Source organism: Lepidothrix coronata, unplaced genomic scaffold, assembly GCF_001604755.1.
Source record: "Lepidothrix coronata isolate B3197 unplaced genomic scaffold, Lepidothrix_coronata-1.0 Scaffold195, whole genome shotgun sequence".
Classification (NCBI taxonomy): Eukaryota; Metazoa; Chordata; class Aves; order Passeriformes; family Pipridae; genus Lepidothrix; species Lepidothrix coronata.
The window spans coordinates 539,390-562,766 of NW_016690375.1; the positions used below are offsets into that span (position 1 = coordinate 539,390).

General features: G+C 39.9%; 1 protein-coding gene across 1 annotated transcript in view; it reads left to right on the forward strand.

Annotated features, from left to right (window-relative positions):
• Positions 1 to 693: 693 nt before the first annotated feature.
• The window catches only part of MMRN1 (multimerin 1), a 44,160-nt gene continuing 21,476 nt past the window's right edge, over positions 694 to 23,377 (forward strand). The window contains exons 1-3 of the mRNA XM_017831696.1: positions 694 to 1,293; positions 16,287 to 16,406; positions 18,576 to 18,682. Coding sequence (XP_017687185.1) covers positions 776 to 1,293; positions 16,287 to 16,406; positions 18,576 to 18,682 — 745 coding nt within the window. The 5' untranslated portion in view covers positions 694 to 775. The remainder of the gene's footprint in view (positions 1,294 to 16,286; positions 16,407 to 18,575; positions 18,683 to 23,377) is intronic.

A 23,377-nucleotide genomic window follows, 5' to 3' on the forward strand; every position in this document is an offset into this window, starting at 1 on the left:
ATATCTCCCATAGATCACATGCTGCCCCTACCAGGCTCATGTAGGTGTTTCTTGTGCCTTAGAGAATCTGAAATGACGTCAGACACCTATGGGCAATGCTAGAGAAATACTTCATATGCATCATTATGAAGTATAGAAATAGGATGAGGCATAAATGGCCAATGACTACAGATAAATTATTACATTCAAAGGCTTGTGGTACAACAGTGGGTACAGTGTGAACCTCTTCCTTAGGTCCTCACTGTTGGCAGCAGTGTGCTTAAACAAAAAGAGAAGACACAGCTGATGTTCAGCTTTGTGTAGCACACCAGTTTTGCTAAATCTTTTTCAATAACAAGGTCACAATTATGAACCATTCAAAGGGCACATCACTTCTCTGTACATGTACATGTGAAAGGAAAACTAGATAATAATTTCAGGTTTTATCCCTCAGGATTACTTCACAGTACATATTTTTCCACATTTCTATTGTGCCATTAGTCTTTTTCCTGTGCCTTCTGCAGAAACTTCTTTTTTCCTCCCACATAGGCTGCCAGGCTCTCACTCTCCAAGGGGTCACAGGTTGAAGGTGAATCCACAGAAACAGGAAACCAGGCTTCCTCAGTCAGTTTTGAAACACCAAAACCTGTTTCCTTTCTATGAAAATAAAGCCTGTCAGGGCATCCTCTGGGTAGGCTCACTGTACGAGTAGCAGCTCAGGAGAAAGGAGAAGCTTCAGGATTTCTTGTTTGGGAAATAAATGTGAGATAATTTGTAGCTTTTACAAACCATCAGAATGAAGGAGATCATCTTCTTGCTGCTACTATTGCATTTACAGAGTGGCAGTGTTGGATTTAACACTCCAGGAAAGCTCTGGACCACAGGACAGGGTGATGAAACCCAGATAAGTCACTCAGACTTGACTCCATCTTCGACCGCAATTGCAGGGTCACCCCATTCGGAAATCCAAGCTGACAAAGTGAGGGATTTACAGGGACCTCCTTTTGCGTCTTCAGGTAAGACTCTGGGAATGAAAGCAGAGAAGAAAATTTCAAATCTCACAACATCTACCCCTGCAATGCAGTCAAGTGATGGAGACTCTGACAGTGACAAGATGGGAAGCTCATCCAGCAGCAAAGGGACAACTCTACAAAGCAACGCTAGAGAAGTCTCTCTCCAGCAAGGGGTCACTACAAGCTGGGCTACAGCTCCAGGGAACAGACCTATCAAGCAGTCCTCCCACAGCACTGGCATCACCAGCACCCAGCAGGATGCCAACTCCAAAGCATCCAGCTTTGAAACTACCAGGGGAAGGTAGGTTCTGTGGTTTTTCTTGTCTCCTGTGTACTGCTTAGGAATGCCTATTTTTCTGTTCCCAGTGAAATAATTGGCAAAAGTTCTAGCAATTTCAGCAAAATTATTTTCTGAGCTTAAAAAAGATCAGATAAAACAAGCAAGGGACCAAACCTGCAGCACCTACTCAGGTAAAACCATACATTTGTAACAGAGTAAATGCTGCAATGTTTTATTCCTCAGGGTAGTTATCTCAAAATCAACAGGAAAGTCATTATCATATATGGGTAGGAAAGAACTACAATAGATGTCCCCCAGTTTTATGCAAAATAAACTTTTATTGGTGTTTTTTTCCCTTTTTTTTCTTGTGGGTAAAAGAAATTGCATATGCACTATTTCATTTGGAAACTATTAAAAATATTGTGTTCGTAAACTTCTCCACTAAATTGAAAATACAAGCAATTAAGTGTACGAAATGCATCAATGGCTGACAGTTTGAAACACATTAAAACTTATGAAAAGTGGTGTTGCAGGTGACTGTGCATTCAGAACTGTATAACTTACATAATAGCTACGCATAGCAGAATATATCAAACTGTACTGTCTAGTTTTATAGCTCTGGAACACTCAATTATTTTCTTTGTTCCCCAGTGTCTTCAGTTCTCAATAGGGATATTAATACTGTCTTTGCAGATGTTGCAAGTTTCCCTTAATTGCTGATATATAATCAGATACTGCTAGAAAATGAAAGACACAAAGGATTGGTTGTTTTCCAGAGTAGTTATGGAGAGAAGGCTTTCAGAATATAGATTTCTTCTTTTGATAGTGCTTTCCTAAATGTTAGTATTCAAATTCACGAGAAAGAGAATAAATCATCCCTTAGAAATACTCCTACAATTATCTTGCTATGTACGACTGGGAGCTAATGTTCCTTCAACGCAAAGGTAAGATTGCCATTGATCTGAGCATGTTTAGGATCATGCATAAGGGAAATAATGCACAAAGACCCAAAGGAAAGGAGTCCTTTGCCTCTGCTTGAAAGAGATACCACAGTAAGGAGCTGTGTTTTCCAGATAGCTTTCCTAGTATACTCCTATGTCATCTGCGAATGTCATCTGTTACAACACCTTACTACAGTGTGGGGCAGAATGTTTGAGTTAACTTGAGTTAAATGGGTTTTCTTTTTACATGAGAGCTGATAACTACATCTCCACTAAAATAGCTATTAATACTCACTAACCTTGGGTTTTATCTTTCCCAGCTTTCTTCAAGAACAGTATTTCAGTGAAATTAATCTTTAGAGAAACTCTGTGAATCAGCAGATATTCATTCTATCTCTTAATTAAGATATAAATATAGATAGCAAAAAATCAGTCTCTGGTGAAGATGGTCTCATATTTTGTTTTCATAATGACATATGGTTGCAACTGCAGAGAGGCAAAACAAGCAAATCACACATTTCCTAGCACCTGATTTCATGAGTGGTCAAGGAGCAACCTGCTGTGCAACATACATATTTGATTCCATTGAGCAAGTTAACGATAAAGCCAGGGTTGCATATCAAAGTTACGGGAACGTGTAGCAGCATGAAACCCCAGCATAAAACAGAGTGCTGAATCCCCTCTCTCTTTCTTAAACTGCTGAGCTACAAAAGCCTCTCTCTCTCTAGCAAATGTCTACAGTTCTAGGTGTGGCTCAATCCTTTTCGCAGCAAGATTCTCGTGCTAAAAGGCTTGTCTTCCTACTGTATGTGGGTGTTTTTACAATCAGCTAGAGTGTTTTGAGCTTTTCTTCCAGTTTTGCCACTGACTTGGACTGTGACTTAAGTAAATCTCTTCACTATTCCATCTTCCTTTCCCTATGAATTAGACCCAGAGGAATAATAAAGTTGCTTGTGACTCATTTTTTTCAGTAAAGGCATGAGAAAATGCCAAGTCTAGTGTGCTCACTGTTACCAATCACTGCTGTGAAACACCTGAAAAGTTACTCCTGAGAAACTATGCATAAGAACACAAGTATTTTGATTTATTATGTGCAGGTGTCATTGACTGCACCCTAAATTTGTTTCCAGCCTATATTTTCTTTTAAATCTTTTTAATCTTTATTGCTAATAAAGTGCAAGAGATGCTGTGAGACTTCCAATAAAGACATGCAGCTTTCTTCAAAGCTTACTCATTTGAAGCCTGAGCACAGCATGAATGACTTGATAGCAGAGTCCACAGTTGTAAAGTATACTACCTCTGAGGAAATCTGGAAGCACAATTTGCTTTTGAATTTACTTTGAACTAAAGTATCTCTCTTGTTATAGCCTGTATTCTAACCTAAATTTGTGAGTGACCTTGCAGGAACTGCATGACTCTCTAATCTTTTATGACAACCCGTTGTGCTAACAGATGCTGATGTTGAGAGGTTCCATACAGAAGGAACAATAAGGAGAGATCAGTGAGAGACAGGAGGAAGGAAAACAAACAAGAATGAGCATTTGTTTTAAAACACATTTATAATTTTAAAAATACCAATACATATATTTTGTTAGAGAGTCTCCAGTCAGATTACCTACAAGGTACAATAGGTGCCCATTGTACAAGCGTAATTACCCAAATACCCCTTTCTGTAGGAGGTCATGTGCCTTAATGGCTTAATTACAAAGATAATTCCCTTGTTATCTCTACCCTAGATTATTTGGAAACAATATTACATACACATATTTTATCACATGCATACAAGAACTATGTCAGAAAAAAGTTCTGATTCATTCTATTTTTGAAAAATTCACATTAAAATGTCAGAAGAGCATGAAGAATTATTTAATGGATTTTCAAAGTTTGCCCCTGAAGAATATTTCTGACAGCCACCAAGTAGGGCAGGCAGGACACATCCAGATGTGGCAGCTAGCACCACCCCCAGTGCCCAAATCACCAGGCACATCTGTGTTGATGCTGAAGTGCTAACATAAAGCTGGGAAGGCAAATTGGCAAGTCAGGATCAGGCCTGGTGATGGTGACTAGGGCAACCAATCACTGGGCAAGTCCATAATGATGGGGCAAGTCAAAGTTAGGCCAGGATGTCAGCTTGTAGGTCAGAGTTGCCACAGACACAATGTAGCCCTGGGAAGAACTTCACTGGGGCTCCTGAGCCCACAAGTAGGATGTATAGATGGAAATCCTGGATCAGGCTGGTCCAGGCGAATAAGAAGCACAGGTGCCCTCAGGGTTCTGACAAGTTTCTCTTTCATTTTATTGAGAGAAATGCACTCAGAACTGTCAGAATACTTTTTTTCCCTACTAAAACAGAACCGTATTTGCCAAAGACCATGACTTTATTTTAAAAACTCATCTCAGTTTAGCTTTTCAGATTCCAGCAGAACTCCTGGGGGCAGAGACATACTACAATAGGCAGTCACCCAATGAGAAATACAGTACAGGTCTAAAGTCTCCAGATCCAAGATTCTACTGTTAATAAGGCAAAGCTTTGCTTTGGGCCTCTCTACATCACTTCTTAGTGTGGTATTATAAGGACTAAATGTTGGGCATATCCTTGTCTCTAAAAACCCTAAACTCTTCCTTATTCTTCACTGACATGAAGATACAATTAAATCCTGTTCTTTCACAGTGGAACAATTTTATAGTTAACCTTAGAATAGGTACAGGAGGACATAATTTATAGCTACCTGCTCTCAAACTGTTTCAGAAGAGTGTTTTCTCTGGGGAGGTATCCCCCCTTATGGTGGGGTCTGCACCCAAGCTTTCAGAAGGATAAGAAAACTTCATAGGAAGTATATCTGGAATGGCCTGAGCTGAAGGAAAACTCCTTTCTTCACTCCTAGTAATGAATTTGTCTTAAGCCCTGAAATGTAAGACTTAATGTCTCTACAAATATGGTTTTTTTCTTTTTTTTTATTTCTACCTATCTTGAAAGTTTCATGCAATCCATATCAATGAATAAAGAAATGCTGGGAAACCAAAGAGTTTTTCCAAAGTTCAGTGACATTAAATCTGAGCAGCAATTTGGTGTCAAAGAAGAAAATTTATGATACATTCTTTTCAATTGACTTCATTTGAGATACATATTTTTCATATTCATATCTCTCAGGAGAGAGACAATTGCAGTATTTCACTGTATAAAGCAGTTTAAATAACAGTGGTGCCATGGAGTAAGTCTGAGGTGGAGTCCTGAGACTAGCTCACTCATCTTTCCATTCTGAACCCTACTTTATTAATTACTGTTCAAGGCAGCTCCTGAATACATGAGACATTGATTCAGGCTGTAAATTACCCACAGTGTCTCCATATTGTTGAATGGCTCTACATAACTCTTTCCTCTTAGTATGTGTATATTACACCTTTTCCAGTTATCAGGAATCCACTGAGGGTCTTTATAGACTTCCCGTGCCATTACTTTGGGTACTGGTGAGGTGACTATTTTATTACTAAGCACAGGAGGCTTTAATAAAGTCAGCACCAGGGACAGATTTGCTTAGCTGTCACATGTGATAGGAGTGCTGAAATATTTCATTCTCATGGCCAGACGTCTGCATTTCTCCATGGGAATTGCTTTTGCCTGTATCAGCTTGGTAGAATTCTAGTGTACTGACAAATTAAAATGAATGGTTAAGATCAGCAGATGGTTCAGATACACAAGACACATAGAAACCTGATTTAACTGCCTAGTTAATGCAAGGTTCACAGTCTCTTTTCATCATGTCACTTTTTAATGGAGCAGAGAGAACAATTCTTGAATCGATTTCTTAAGATTTTGCATCACTGTGCATTTACGAAAAATACAGTCATGCATGGCTTAGGTTTCTGCCTCACTAGGTATACTCACTATGAGCTGGAAGGAGGAAACTCTTATAATGTCCTTAGGTCACCTTGGTGGCTAAGTGTCAGGAGGTGTCTGACAGGCTTTGCCCCCAGAATATTGTATTTCAGCCATGCAGAAGATCTTTGCAATAAGCCCCTCTTGTCCAGCAGCATCTTGAAGATATTTCTGTTGTTTGGCTGTAAGTCCACAATACAATTTTCCTTCACATTCTGAGCTCAGTGTTAGTCCCATTGCAGTCCTAAAGTCCCTATTCTACCTAGCCATTATTGCAAATGGCAATAATGGCTAGGTAGAATAATGACAGACTCTTTTCAGTGGCACAGAAAATACAGCACTGGAAAAAAAATCCCTTCTCCGCCAAGGTTGCTTTTGAGACTCTCACAAAGTACTTAAGTTCCTCAGAGTCTTGTTATTTAGTTTTTCTGTGATCAGATTCAGATAAGGCACCACTATACAGATGATTTCTGAATTTTTTCAGGATGGTAAGAAGTGTTTCTGCTCATCTCATTACACCGTTGCATTGATGTTCATGCTTAACTTTGCTCTTGTTCTTTGTTTCATCTGCCATGGGAACAGCAAGGATTAGGAACAGACTGTTTTCCATCCCTAAAACATCCCTTCACCCCTCTGCATAGATTGGGATTATGGTAACAAACCGGATAGGATTTACCTTCCAGACATTGCAAATATTCGACTCTTCCTAGCATTTCATTTAAGGTACATCAGAAACATCTGCTCAAGCATGCACAGAAAACACTCATTCTTACAAATCTGAATATAATTAACATTTTGGGAAACTAACACTAATTCTAGAATAGACTTGGCAAGGAAGAGGACAAGCAGCAAGGTGTCCCCATAGGTTTTCCAAAGGCTTATCTGTGTTGCCAGTTAGAGAATGCAAGTGTTTCAAATTATATTTTCTCTGCAAATCTCAAAGCATCTATTCTGTATCACAGTCCTGGTAAGCAACACCATCAGTCATGAGGAAAAGCCTGTGGAAAAAAATCACCTTGAATTTCATGGACTTTGGCTCAGATCCTTTTTGTTCAAGAGCCCCCTAAAATCAATCAGTGACACGGTAAAGATATACATCTGCATGATTAAGTGACAAATCAGGTACAAAGAAACTGGCAAGGTATTTACCTTCATTTAATGAAGGTAAATAAGAAAAGAGAAGTTGCCAGAACAACACTATGAACAGACTGAAGAACAGCATTCACCCATGGAACTGCCATGGATCATATTTTTTATATTTTTATTTTCTCACTTATAAAGGCTTTTTTTTTTTTTTGTCTCTGTTTCTCAAAGTGGAGAAGCCATCACTGACACACTACAATCTCCTTTTCTGCAGATTACAAAAGGACTAACAAAGCAATGAAAATCAAACCAGTACCACTGAAGGTCACCTGAAAAGTACTGACAGTAAAACAGACCAGAACTACCTCAATGAATTTCGTACTCTGGATCAATTAGTAGATGGAAAATAAATTTCTATTTCAGAGGGGAAAATGTAGAATTAAAGCCCTTCTAAAGAACAGCTTTTCTGTTTTTTTTTCAAATGGGTTTTACTGGATGATTCTCAAAGGAGATTGATGGATATCTTCTCAAAAGTCTAAATTCTATCTGGAAAAGTTTGATTGTTTTAAAGGGCTCTTAACACTGAGTGGGAGATCAGGTCTAAAAGAGCTGATTGGATTTGCAACAAGAGAACTTTTTAAATGCTAAAACAGATCGGTGAAGTGCTAGATAAGTGGAAATTGTGAATTAATTTTTGAAGCACAAGGTAGGACAGAGTGAATAAAAACTTGGATGAAACAAAGAGGCTGTTTGCAGTCCAAGGCTTCAGCACTGTACATACAAAAAAAGGAAATGAATGACGAGAGTAGAATCTGTGTTTTGTAATAGACAGGACAAAATGTCAGGACACTGAGTCCTGAAAAAAAACAAACATTAAACAATTGTTTGACACCTAATACTTCAGTGTCAACAATTCAGCTGTTTCTCAGGAATAAAACCACATCCTATAACATATTTTACCATCACATACGATATTATATTACATATCAAATGCACTTTTTAGAGTTTTTTCCATTTTAATCACCATGTAAAACACATTTCCCAATTTGATTTGTTCATGGTCAGCCCTTAGTGAGTACTGAATTTTTTTTCAGCTCAGATTTATATTTTTCAGAACAAAGGAATCTAGGCACTGAACCTAAAAAATTAACTGATTCTGGTTCAGGTTTTTAATTTTTCTTTGAAATAGATCTTATATTTTTGAGAGATGACTAATACTCATTTAAACAGAGAATTTACCACATCACTAATATCAACAAAGTGAGAAGTCTCTGTAGTCACCTAGTGGAATTCAAAGGAAGTTGCTAAAATCTGATCTCCCATGCAAGAGCTAAAAAACGTTGCGAAGGTGCTTTCTATCCTTATAATCTGAGTGTTTACACTGTGTCAATCAACATTATCTCTCCTCATCCAAACTTGTCAAATTGTTTAAAGCAAATTGAAAATAGATCACAGCAATGTACTTTTACACAACCTAAATTCAGGGTTTATGCTCTGATCTTTATGTAACAGTCTTTCAGACTGGGAAAGATCCTATCTTAAAAAAACAACAACAACAACAACAAAAAAACAAAGAATGGATTTCTTCCACACTATGTTATTATATGTTTTTATGTGTGGATGCACTTAACCTACCTTCTTTCAGAAGAACAATTATATCACCAAAAGGAGATAGATAGATAGATATATAAGCAAGATCATAAGTTCACAGACCCATAGGATCACTCAGGTTGGAAGGGACCTCCTGTTCACAGCAGGGCTGGGCGTGAGATTAGACCAAGTTGCTTGGGTTTGATTCAGTTGGGCACTGAGCTCCACTCTCTGAGCTGGTGATTGTACAACCCCTCTGGGCCCTGCTCCAATGCTTGGGTGCCCTTATAGGGAAAAAGTTTATCATAGTCAGTCTGAACCTCTCTTTTTTCAGTACTCACCTGTTGTTTCTTGTCCTGCCCTGTAGTGCTGGGAATAGCTGTGCTCCAACTACACAATATCCTCCCTGCAGGGCCAGGGAGGCTGCTGTGAGGTGCCCTCCATGTCCTCCGTTCCCCAGCCTGAACAAGCCCTGGTCCCTGAGTCTCTCCTCATAAGGCATCCCCTGGCTCTAAATACTTGTAGCATCTTTCTACATCCCCTTTGCTCAGATGTAAAGGACAATACAGATGAGAACAGGTGTAGAATCAAGATAAGTATTTCATAAACTATTCTGTGAAATACAAATAAGCTGCATATAACATGAAGGAGACACAACCACCAAGCTGGGCATGGACTTTGACAGCAGCTCCAGCTCTGAGTCCTTTTGTATTCCTTCAGCAACACAATAATCTCATTTTCATGTTTCACTGATGTTCAGCTGGGCTGATTCAATAGCATTTCTTTAAAAGCCAAGCAATCTAATTTACTTACAGACAAAAATATGTAATTTTCAGATATAATATGAAGGGGGCAGAACAAATTCTATACCTTTTGTGGCTGACTGCCTCTGGTGTTCCCGTGGGCTGACTTTAGGACCACTTACAAACATCTGTGCTTACAAGCAAGTGGAAGCAATCACCACGTACAGGTGTTGCTGGAAGCTTTTGTGAGGCTTGGGTTTTTTTCTCTCAGCAATGTACCCAACGAACAGTTTACTGTGGAAATGTGCTGTGGAAGGGGTCCTTGCAGTCTCATATACTTCCTCTCACCATAAAGAAATCATGATTTTTTTGGTATTAGTGTAAATTGCACTTTGCTTTCCAGCAACATTTGGTAACACAGCGCCAAGAGGGTGGGTTCAAAGCCCGCTGGAGTTAAAACACACGCATTTCCATTGACTTGCGAACGCGTTCAGAACAATCCTGTCACAGACCAGACCAACAGCAGCAGGAGCAGCCACAGTGCTCCTTTTTGGAGCTAGGCACGTTTATTCCCTGCTGTTTCTCCCTCCTTCCCGCGGACCCATCGCCCTTCCCAGCGCTCCCCTCTGCGGGCCGCGGCCGCCACCTGCCGGCCTTGCCCGCCAGCGCGTCCCACCGCCGGCAGCGCATCCCACCGCCGGCAGCGCATCCCACCGCCGGCAGCGCATCCCACCGCCGGCAGCGCATCCCACCGCCGCCAGCGCATCCCACCGCCGCCAGCGCATCCCACCGCCGCCAGCGCATCCCACCGCCGCCAGCGCATCCCACCGCCGCNCATCCCACCGCCGCCAGCGCATCCCACCGCCGCCAGCGCATCCCACCGCCGCCAGCGCATCCCACCGCCGCCAGCGCATCCCACCGCCGCCAGCGAGGCGGAGCCGAGCCCGAGCACCCGCTAATTGAGAATTAGGCGAGGGGTTTTAAGAGTGCCGGCAAAGCGCCAGGGAAGCAGCGGCGGGTTTAAGGGCTCTCGAGTGTCCCCTGAAGCAGAAGGTGGCGACCGCAAAAGCTGAAGGCAAGACCTCAAGGCATCGTCTGGGTCCCGTTAATGGATTCCTGCCCGATTGCAGGCGCTTTGTTCCAGCCGCCTGGGCAGGCTCCAGGATCCGTCGTCTGTTCAGGATTCGGAGCTGGCAGTGGCCGTAAGCCCCAGAGGACTCGAGCTGCCGAAGCTACCGAGCAGACGTGCTCACTGCTTCCAGCAGAAGCAAATGCTGCTCTTAACACTGTGCCCCGCTGCTCAGTATAGGTGCTGCCTTCTTAAAGGTGGGACAACACTTTTGGGTATGGTCAAATCACACTGGGTGCAGAATTGGGCTAGCAGCATTTTGATTCAAGCTGGAAATGCTGCTGCAAATACCACATCAAAGAGGCTAGTTCAAAGGCCTGAGGACTCTCCCACACATTGCTGCCAGTGTGTGTCCCAGGCCAATACATGGAAGAGGAGGATGAAATCTGCTACTTGGGCTTTATGCCAGTCAGGGACTTGTACCACTCTTTCCAGGCTGGATTTCTGTTGTATGTTGCAAGGATTTTGTTTTGTTTTCAAATACGGCTTTCCTGATTGAAATCAGGCTCAATGCAAAAGAGATGCTGGGCTCCTGCAGCTCTCAACAAAATCTGCATGTTAGAAGCCTGTGTTGATGATCTGGAATAAATTATTCCAGGGAGGGTAAAGAGGATTTTCAGGTTTAAAGTCCTGTTATGCAAATCAGTTGTCTTCTGTTCTGCCTTTGCATTAACACAGCCTGTCATAGTTCTTCCGCCACGCTTCATCTTCTATTTCCAAATCTACATTTTTTCAGACAATTTGATTTCAAAATTATATTTACATTCTTAACGTCTCTTAATGAGCTTATTTCATTGGTAGCATAAACCTAATTATGAATCACACCAGGGGCTCTTTTGCTGTGAATATTTCCTCCAATTTAGCCTGATCAAAGATTTCTGTTCCGTGTGAGAACCACAGTTTCAGACATTGCACTCACATATCTTAAGAATGAGTTTAATATTTAAATAGAAACAATGAGTTAAATTTTTTAAATGGAAACAACCTACTCAAGTTAGTTAAAAGCTAGTTAGCAAAAGGCTGAGTTCAGACTGTCTTTAAAAAACATGAATAGCCCTTAACTGATACAGTTGGGGTGTATTGTAGCATTTTCCTCTTTGGAGGGCATCTCCAAATAGGCAAGTGCCAGGAGCTGTTACCTCAAAGCTAGCCACCCTCAGCAATAATAATAATAACAATAATAATAATAATAATAATAATAATAATAATTAGGGGATTTACAGTATACACTTTAAAAAGAGGTTTTCTTGGGGGGGCAGTGTTTGTTTATTTCTATTTTTAAGTAGACTGTGTATTCTGGGGCTTTCATGTCTTTTCCAATTTTTTTTATGCCTGTTTTCATTGACTACATTTGCTTAAGGTGTAAAATGGCTTTCCATTATTAAAACCATACCCCAACCATGTGCATTGCAGAAAAGGTTGTCGCTGACAACAGTGTTAAATGTCTTCTACTTAATCCCTTTCTCTAGTGAGCTGTAGAATCTGCATGCAAAGGTAAAGTGCAGACTAGGAAACCACAAGCTCAAGTCCTAACCTCACCCCTTGCTCATTGTAGCCCAGATTTTAAAAGCTGACTCCTATATTTGGGTTCCTAATTTGTAGAGGTGGGAAGCTTAGCACCCAGCTGCCTAAGGCGTTAGCTCCTTGCTTCCCAGACAGAAAATGTGCTACAGTAAAGGAGATCATAAAATCATAGAATCAGCTGGGTTGGAAAGGACCTCTGAGATCATCAAGTCCAACCCCTGATCCACTACCGCCGTGGTTACTAGACCATGGCACTAAGTGCCACATCCAGTCTCATCTTAAAAACCTCCAGGGATGGAGAATCCACCGCTTCCCTGGGCAGCCCATTCCAATGCCTGATTACCCTCTCTGGAAAGAATTTCTTCATAATATCTAACCTAAACCTCCCCTAGCACAGCTTAAGACCCTGCCCTCTTGTCCTAATGCTGGTTGCCTGGGAGAAGAGACCAACCCCTCCTGGCTACAACCTCCTTTCAGGTAGTTGTAGGGAGTGATGAGGTCTCCCCTGAGCCTCCTCTTCTCCAGGCTGAACTACCCCAGCTCCTTCAGCCTCTCCTCATAGGACTTGTGCTCGAGTCCCTTTGCCAGCCTTGTTGCTCTTCTCTGGACCTGCTCCAGCACCTCAGTATCCTTCCTGAACTGAGGGGCCCAGAACTGAACACAGTATTCCAGGTGTTACTGCATAACTGCTTGAGGTGGTATTATTGCTTCAGATGTCTTCTGATCGGACTTCATATGCCATCAGTTAATTGCTGAGAATTATTTGGAATTTAGATGTTTGCATTCTCTATATCGAGTTTAAATCATAAGCAAATCCCCATTCTTAGTCAGAGCTCCTCCTGAATAGATTGCTGTCAGTCCAGCCTGGAATCACTTTCTGCATCTGTTAAGAAATATTTACTATCCCATTCATATGCTTAGAGATTTTTTTTAATCTCTCTGCTACACTTCAGAGAAAGAAACTACAGTTTTTAATCTTGAATATGAATATGCAGAACCCTCACTACAGCATGAAAGGGAAGAGATTTCATGCCTGTACTGAGAAAGGAGCTCAGTGGTAGTGCCCTGGGCAAGATAAACAAGCCTTGATGATCCTAAGCAACTTTACCTGTAGCCTCCACACTCATGGGCCAGGGCTCCACTTCAGCTCAGGTTTGAGCATATTCTCCTTATTAAGGTGCTTGTCCTCTTGGACCTGGCTTGTTACCTGATCTCTGCCTGGTGGGCTGCTAATTGACCTGTTCTTGTCACCCCACTGCTGCCTGCTGGTCTCTGGCGCTGTGGTGAGGTCAGTGCCTGAATTGTGGGGTTGCCCCTTCCCCTTCTGTCAGAGAGACTCCACCCTCTTGCTCCTCCCTTATGCTCGGTGAGGAAGCCCCATGGAAGAGATGTCTTCCTGGCAAGGAAGGTTAGGCAAGAGGGGGTGCCTGTCCTCCTGTCCAGAGGTGTTCTGGGAGGGATGCAGCTACAATGCTTCTCTTTGGCTTACTGTTGGCGATGTTTACTACAAATATCATTATTATTTAGTTACTACTGCTAGTCTCTTTGTGATACAGGAAACTGTAAAGGACCCACATGCCCCATCCAGAGGGGTGGTATGGGTAACTTTATTATTCCTCTGCAAAACTCAGAAGACTTACATCTCCTTTTGATCCTGACAATTTTATATGTCTGAAACTTGCATACAGTTACTCCTGGCTTCTGCAGAGGAAGTGAGGAGAGTATCTAATCTTTATGATTATGCTTGATAGCTGCATTTACCTTTTAGCAAATATTTCTTCGTGGAGTCTCTAATTAATACACACAGACAAAAGGCTATAACTAGAGGAGGCAGAACAAAAAAAAGCACAGCCTTTTTATACCCAATTAAAAAGAAATACTATCTTAATGAAAACTCTCAAGGAAGTAGAGAGTGAGTGAACAAAATCAGATCAAAGGCACTTAATAAAAGCCTGTTTTATATGAAACACATTATTCATCAATTAAACAATATGTGTTGTGGAAGAGAGCGCTGCAATACTGGCAGCAGAGATATTGTGAGGTTCAGCCTGTTGGCCTTACTTAGCATCCTGCTTTCTAGCTTATACTGCTGTTTTCTCAGGAACCATTTTCCAAATATAGGACTACTGAGCTTAACGTGCATTCACTGGTAAGATCTCGGTAGACAAAAGCAACCACTTAAGGATAGATACAGATACTATTTTGTGTTTTGTACTGTTGTTCATGTTTGAGGCAGTCTAAATCTGTAGTAATGCGACTTAAGTAAATGGAACTAATCTGGTCTTAATTGTATTTTAATTTTTGCTGCAAGGAGCCCATATCAAGAGAGTGATTTCAAGGGTAAATATATGTATTTTCTTACTGAATTATGAAACACTAACAAAACTACTACAACTGGAAGCATATGTTAGCAGCAAAACATGACCCAGGAAGATGAACTCTAAGTTCTTGTATGCAAATATTACGTATTAAGTATTTACAGCTCCACCAGCCCTACAACTGAAACAATGTCCTGTCACTAACTTGCCAAATGAAAAATCAAATATGATATTAAGGGAATAATGCATGATCCTGAGAAAGGCTGTACTAAGTTAGAAATGAAAGAAAAAATCTGTACTAGGCCAAATAGACATTTGTTCCAACAGCAGAGATGCAATAATGCTTTCTTTAGGATCATAGAATCATGGAATGGTTTTGTTTGGAAGAAACCTTAATAATCATCTAGTTCCAACCCCCCTGCCATGGGCAGGGACACCTTCCACTAGCCAAGGTTGCTCAGAGCTCCATCCAGCCTGGCTTTGAACACATAAATTGGCATATTCAAAGAACTAATCACAATGACTCTAAGATTACTTTTTTTTTATTCTGATGAGAGCTAATTTAGGTAGTATGTCTGTATAAGGCTGTCTTTATTTGTGACTGACTCTGCACTACAAGGCCCTTTTCTGACACCTACTTAGTTGGAAATTCAGTAACATGAGATTTCTGCAATTCTTCCAGATCAGCTTTATGTTTACTACACAAAATGAATTTGTATAGTTCTGCATAACTCTATAATCACCCTACTAACTTACTTACCCCCTAATTAATGACTACACTACCTATTGCAGGTTCATGTGGGATTCTGCTGATAAACTGTTTCTTGAGAAAGCTAGCTAGTCATTAATCTCTCTGATTTAATGCTTTATTTATCTATAGCAGGATTTATCTTCTTACTATGTTACAGATTGCTTCCCTCACTGCCCTCTAATATATTTGTTGAGCGACCTTGCCAAAAGCCTCTAAGAGTCACACCTTTATCTACCTGCTTCTGAGTCAAAGAATACCAATAGATTTCTTTGACATAATTTCTCTGTTAAAATCTGTCCTGAGTCATTATTGAATTTATAATTTCTACTTAATTCTGTTGTCTACTGTAGCTTCTACTTTCCAAATAGGATTTAACAGTTTGCATTTTCTTGCAACATCCTTAGAAACCTTTTTAAAAAACCTGACAATCCTGTGGACTCACCAGCTCCAGCCTCTGCTGCAGTGATCTAGAGCTTAATCATTTTTTATGTTACTTCCTTCTCTGGATGGGTATCCAGTGGCACAGGCAAGTGTGGAGCTATGACATGTTTCTTCTGTGTGTGGCTTTGACCCCGCAGTACCCTCTAAAACACAGCCTACATGTACTCAGAGTACTGCTGGGGAAAGGAAGAAACAATAGAAATGTCTGTCCATAAAGTGAAAGCTATGGGTGACTTTAAACCTTACCAAACAATCCTTTGGTAACTCTGGATAAACAGTTTCTCTAGTCTGAAATGTAGGTGTATTTTAAGACCTGACATTACTGCTGTCTAGAAGAGCTTCTTTGTACTTGGAGCTCTACAAACATTTGCAAAGAAAAAATTAGATTTGCAATATAAATGTATGTAGAGACGGAGACATTATCTGTTTTCTTTGCTGAAGCACAAAGACTAAGTAATTGTCAAGACAACACTGGCAGTCTGAGAGAAACAAACTTTTTTTTCTTAACTTACTCCTCTTTCTAAATTACAGGTTTAACTTTCCCATTTAGATATATCATCATATTGTAGAAAATATTATTTGTACTTTTAATCATATTTACCTTCCGTTTCTTACAGAAATTGGTGTGCTTATGTCCATACCAGACTCCTACCTACAGTGGTAGTGGACAACCTGGAAACCTTCTCATCAGGCAGAGCGAAGCCTTGCACTTGGCATATTGGATCATGTGCTCAGAGGTATGTAGCGCTAGGAAGAAAGAGTACTTGCAAGCTCTTTAATTATCATGCTTAATTAATACAATTATGACTTTAGAAATTAAATTTAAAACAAGAGGGAGTAGATTAGCATGTTTCCAGGTCTTATCTTCACACGACTCTATAGCAAGACTAAGCGGTCATGACTGTGCATGCCTTCATTCTGGCCCTCTTCAAGTAAAGAAAGTCTTCAAGTAAAAGAAAGGTGCAAAAGTACAGAATCCTTTTTGTGCAGTTTTCCAGGTTTGTGCTCTGTTAGAGCAAAAGGCTTCCCCTGAGAGGCACAAGTATTTTTGTTATTATCTCTTTGCTGAGTGCTTATTTCTGGCACTTTATTGCTTTATTCACTGGTCAGGCCGTGAACCTAGACAAGTAATTGGCCTGGATGCAACTCGTAAATAATGACTCTGTTAAACATATTCATATTTGTGGTCTGGGTGCCTCATTATATTCTCCAAATGTTACATTTCAGTCATAAATGAAATTGGGTTTTAATACATGAATCTGGAAAATAGCAAACTGAATCAGCACCAACAAAACAGAGATTGTAATGTCTTTTCCCCTTGAAAAATTTAAAAAGTCTCTTACAGGTCAGTTTGACTGTTCTGGGAGTTTTTCTCTAGCTGGTATGGCAAAGCATACTTAAAGGTTTGAGGTGAAACAGGGAATAGAGGTTCCTTAGGATTTGTGACTCGGAAATATGGTTGATCATATTGCAAAACTCTGGAGTGGACCCTGTGATCGAAATGTTGCCAGTTTAATGTTTTGTTTTGTTTTGTTTTGTATTTTCCCCTAATTAAATCTAGATGATTCACATCAGCTTCTTGTGCTGCTCCAGTAAATAAATCTCTACTGAATATATTTTTGAGATTGTGTACATGGAGAGTTATTTTTGAAATAGCTATTCCTGATTAACTCCTTTCATGGTCACTTCATTTTTGTGAGTGGTTTTAGGAATGGATTATGCTAATGCAGAATAAGGTGGTTTTATCATAAAATAAGACCATCCATAAAGCAAAATAACTAAGAATGTCTTAATTTCTGATCACCTTAATCTTTATTGAGTTCTTGCTGCTGAAAAAGCCATTTCTTAGACGCAAAGCTGGTTGGGAACACACGCAAAGCTCCTGACAGCTGCTATGAGAATTTTAATATATATAATATTACATCCCTTATGAAGGGGTGATAAGATTAGCTGGAGTGTAAAACAAGGTGGCATTTTTATAATTCATTGGGAGGGTTTTTGGTCTGACACCCTTCAAATTTGTCTCTTCTTCTGGAACACTTTAGACAGGGATTTTGTGTCCAAAACAATTCAGTAACCATTTTATCATTGTATTTTCTGAAATTTTAGGTGTTCTTCATGTTAGCATTTAGCAACTAGTAGTACTGTATGATATTATTTTTATTCAACCTTTGGATTTAGCATATTAAAAGGACAAGGAGACTTGCTGTAGTTTATTCTGTATGCCCTACTGAAGCATGCTAATTCTAAACTCATTTCTCTGTGAAGTTAAGAAAGCTGGGTAGCCAGGACACGCAGAATGTGTTGAAATACAGAAACAAAATTGCTGCTGCCTTTGCAGTTGCACACTGTAACAGGAATAATTGAGGCATCACAATTACATATCCATGCCCTCCTTTCCTTGACATCCAGAGTGGAAATTTTCACACTTTATTGGATTAATGTTTGTATAATCCTGTTTAAAATAATCAGAATGGAAGGCTTCCAGTGTACACTAAATGTGAGCTGGTGTGGTATAAATTTATTGTGAATGCATTTTTTCACCAATTTCAAAGAAAGTGGTACATGACAATGGTATTTTTTTACTCACTTTGTTCAGTTTAGTAGAAATTAATTGTAATATCTTCCATGACAGTTTGCAGTATTTGGCTCCTGAATAAGATATTCTGGGAAAAAAATCTGACAGCACTAAATAGACGTCAGGTTCCTTTAAAATTCATGCAGATGAACAGAAGACTGCAATATTAAAGCTGTGATTGCTATTGAAACACCAAACCCTAGTTAGCTTCCAAGCAGGTAATGAAAGGATAGATTTCACAAGTGAGATAATGTCATGTAGTTATACAGGTATCCTACAACTCCTGTTTGGTCACCTAAAACAGGTTTAAATTCTTCTTGTTTTTCAGGTCCCAGACAACAACACACCAAGCCTACAGGATCAAACATAAAATAGTAACATCGCTGGAGTGGAAGTGCTGTCCTGGGTACAGTGGGCAAAACTGCCAACCCAAAGGTAAGTAGAGTTGTTAGGGTTTGAGAATATTCACTTCAGCAAAAGAAAACAATGCAGTTTGGTTTGTGAGCAAATGGCTGTGCTGAAAACCAATACAGTCCTTCCCATTAATTTAAAACCAGAAAAAATACCCAGTAAACTAAAATACTTTGGGATGTTGACTCTTCCCTGCACATGAATTTCCAGAGCAGCTAAACAGAATGTCCTTTCCTCTCTTCCACTCTAAGTAAAGCTCATAAAATCTTCAGCCTTATTTCATTTTGCTAAAATATGGAGTTCATATTCAGTGTGCCTCTTTTTTTGACCTTTTAGTTATTGAGCATTGCGGTGCTGGGGATATTAAATTCAGGTCATCTATTGAATGCTCGCTGTAAAATTCATCTACAGCACTGTTACTCTTTTGGCTTTCAGTTTCAGGCTCTATGAATATATTTTATATGCGATAAAATAGTGTATCGATTTTTTCCCCCTCTGAATTGCGTAGGACTTTCGTTGTTCATTTCAACAGTGACTGAATTTTACTAGATATTACACATGGTCCCTGTATAATTGTGCCCTTTTAGACAGAACAGTCTTTTACCTCTGCCCTCATGATCAAACATGTGGCATCATACTGCAGTTTTACATCTGTATAATAGCTATTTCTGTGGTGCTGGCCTTAAGCAAGCAGCCCTTGAAAAATTAAAGATGGCATCAGCATACAAGTTTTAAATGAATGAATATTACAAGAAAGGCCATTAGATGTGATAGGGAATTCAATCAGCAGTGGTAAAGTAGAGGCTATGATTAAAAATTAATGTACGGGAATGAAGAAAAATCACTGTTATTCACATCCAGGAGGGAAATTTCAATACTGAAGAGCCAGGACCTCAGCAGGCACAGAATTCTCCTCTGTGCAGCAGAGTGTGGAGTCAGATATTAACACAGGACACGCTCAGTCGTCAAGGCTGTCCAGTGAGCATGGATCAGAGGTTTTAAAGGTTTCTTTTCAGAAAAATGCAAACATGAGCAAAAATAGATTAAAAAAATGTAAAGCGTAACATTGAGGGGGGAGGTTAGAGTTGATAAAATTGAAATGGTAACAAAACAACAGGGAAACATTGACCAGGAAGAAAAGATGTATAACTCAATTTGTAGTGTCACCTGTGTAAAACTAAGAATAAAGGAAAGTTCTGTGAAGTGTTACAGGAGCAGGCTTGAAATTATATCTCCTGAGTTCTATTTTCAAACCTCTTTTGGCTTGCTGAATAACTTGGAGAAGCCACTTATAATCTGCATAACCAAGTTTACCCATCTAGAAAATTGAGATGACACTTATCTCACAGGGGCACTGGGATATTTAATTAATTAATGCTTGTAGAAGTGCTTAAAGAGATTGGGATGAAAGGTGTTATGTCAGAAAAGCTTTTCTTCCCTGCTTCTGGAATCCTGCCTCCCATGAGGAGCAGACCACCAGCACAAGCCCTGCCTGTATTATTCAATTCCCATGAAGGGACGTCAGCTAATGAACTTGAACAGTTGGGAGCCCAATAGCCTTGTCTTCAGGCACTCCGGCTGGGGAGAGACACTGTAAGCTCTGAGTGGGGCTCTCCAGCGTCACTGAGCCTTCCACTTGGCCTCTCTGTTGTTCAACAACAAAAATGATGCTGAAGGATTTCTGTGCCAGGGGAACTAGGGTGTTCTGACAATGTGTTTTAGATCCTGGGAAGGCACTGTTAGTGTGATGTGGGTTGCTTGTAGCAAATGCTAATTTAAAATGCCTTCTGGTTTAGCTTCTACCTCAGACAGAGTGAAATCATATGTAACTATTTCAGTCTGATAGTTTAGGCAGGAGGAAACACTTGTCACCATCTGATAGTTATTATTAGACATCTGAAAAAGTTATTTGGTAGCCCCGTTGTAACTGCTTGGTTACAGATGCTTCTCAAGGTAATGCAGTAGTGAGTGAAATGGAAGAGATGTATTCAGATCACTGTTTGTAACCTTACCTCCCCTGTGGCAACACATGGCCAAATTGGATAAGACACGGATTCTAGTCCAGCATGGACAATGCAATTTTATAAGAAACTTTTTAAGAATGGAAAAATGTAGACATGATTTCTTATAAGTCTCATGGAACATCACAATATGGACAATTCAACAACTAAAGCATCGTTATTTTGATTTGGGAATATCAAATGCTTAACTGGGAGCAAAACTGTTAAAACAAAAGGACATGTAAGTTCTGTGCTGCAAAGTTCATGACCTGACACTTTTACTAAAAAAAGCTTTATTTTAACTAACTTTGTGCGTATAGTAATGTCTGAGGGGAAGAAATCTCAGTTCCCTCATGCACATATGGCCTCTAAACACTATGTTATGTGTAACAAAAGATTTTAAGAACTGGAAGATGCATCTTCAAATGTAGATCATTCTGTGTTTGAATTCAGCTCTGCTGTGGAGTGAGGCTGAGGTGACCGAATGTGTACGAATCTCCTTCCGTTTGCCCCGGCCGTGGTTTAGAGCAGCGGCCGGCTCTGCCAAAGCCTTTGTCAGCACCGAATTCCCTGGCGTGGCAGTGATGTCCTTTCTCCAGCAGATGGCTGTGCAATGTTCCGCAGAGGAGTGAGAGCCGTCCTCTGCTTAGGTTGAACTGCACACACAAAAGGTAGCAATTCATCTTGAAACATAGAGAATGGGAGGAAACTACCGAACCCCCGTAAGGGATTCCCCTTCAGCCACTCCTGCTTCATCAAAAATATGTTGCAAGAAAAAGGTTCAATTTCCATATTTTTAATATTCCCTGAAATGGTTTTGCGCACTGTGTTTAAAAATACATGGGACAATAAATTATACATCTAGGCCAATATATTGAATGACAGGTCCCTAATGTTGCATTTCGATATGCATTACCCAATATTTCTGATATAACTGGAAGAATTCATTGCTCAGGGTTTTATATTGCTTCTTTATTTGGTTTGTTTGGGTTGCTTTGTTATTGTAAATGGCACCTATAAGGTGGGTCTAGCAGTCTAATATTTTATTTTTTTAGCCTAAACTGAGCATAGCATATCTAATTCTTAAAAGATCTCAAATGTGAGTCATTTGATGCCTATTTTTACCCTAAAGAGTATGTGTATTAGATTTTCGGTCTGGTGCTCCCATCATATCTTCCATTATCTAACATCTAAGATGGGAAATCAGAGCTGTGGGACCAAGGAACATGTAGATGTAATCGCCATACGATGTCTCGGAATCGTTCTGTTGGAAAAGGCCTGAGCCACGCTGGAAGAATGATGTAGGAGAAGCTATATTGCCAATGACTCTTCTGAATTGGTTTCACAAATGAAAAGCCTGAATTTCTAATGGTGCCTGAGGAGTACCTTTCCTATACAGTGATGAAATTTAAAAGGTGCACAGTGTGTGAGACTGTCTCTGGGTGAGGCTCATGTGTGTGTGCATCTCTGGCTGCAGTCCTTGCTGCTGTCAGGGGCAGCGTAGTGCACTATTGGCTCACTCCATTACTGGTTTGCTCCAACAGAAATACTGAATCCTGGGTCTTACAGCAATTAAGTTATCTGAACAGTTCAAAGCATTAGTAAAACAAGCACACAGGGATAAATATATATCCTTGGAACTCTAAAACCGAACAAAACTGTAACGGTTTGAGTATTCTAGAATGTGGAGTTGTGAGTGGGGCAGTTGATTTATTAGGGAGGATGAAAGATAAGATTGATAGCATAAAAAATGTGGTGTCTGTAGCACTAACAGTGTCAGTGAATGCATTTAAAGCAACAGAAAGGCTGGTAAATGAAAGAATAAAAGGACATCAATCAGCTGGTCTTTATCACAGGCAAGTAACTGACTCCCTTGTCATAGATTATATCACCACATCCCCACCTGATAAATCCTATGTAATGAGTTGGGCTGAATGCAAGTATTTAGCAGTCAATAACCATGCCACAGGAAGATAACAGAAGCTGTTTTAAATTATAACTATATGAGGATTTTGTATTTCTTATCAGCCAATCTCAATAGATTCTATGAAACTCTCAGTCCATACGATAATTTCCTCTGAGTTCCTATCTTAATTTTTACAACCCCCTTAATGTACAACATAAAACATCTTATATCACCCTTAAATCTTTTTATCTTGAAATATACTATTTGGAGACGGATGAAACATGGAATTTCTCAATTCAGCATTTTATTCTGTTTCCCTGGAAACTCACATTATGGCTAAACTAGATTTTAATATTTGAACTGTAAAATAATGTCACCATGCCCAAGTTATTCTGCTTGTACTGTACTAAAGACTGGAAATCACATTAGTGCCACATAAGGGGCATTCCTTAGATATGCTTCTCCTGGAACAACATCCACTTCAAAATGTTTCATGAACTGAGCAAGGATATAAAAATTGGTATGAATTTACACTAGCAAACTTATGACCTACTTTGTACATATTTCATTTTTTAAAAAAATAATGAAATGAAAACAACACCACTAAGCCTGATGGCTAGAGAAGTACATCAGGAAGGTGGAAACCTCAGTTTGGTTCCCAGTTATTATGTCAGCTATCATTTGTGAATGAAGGCACTTCACTTTTTTGGACCTCAGTTTCCCCAACTGTGATACTGAAATAATAATAATGTCAGTACAGCTTTTTACAAATTGTTTTGGGATCTTTTAGGATGAAATGTGAAATAAACACAG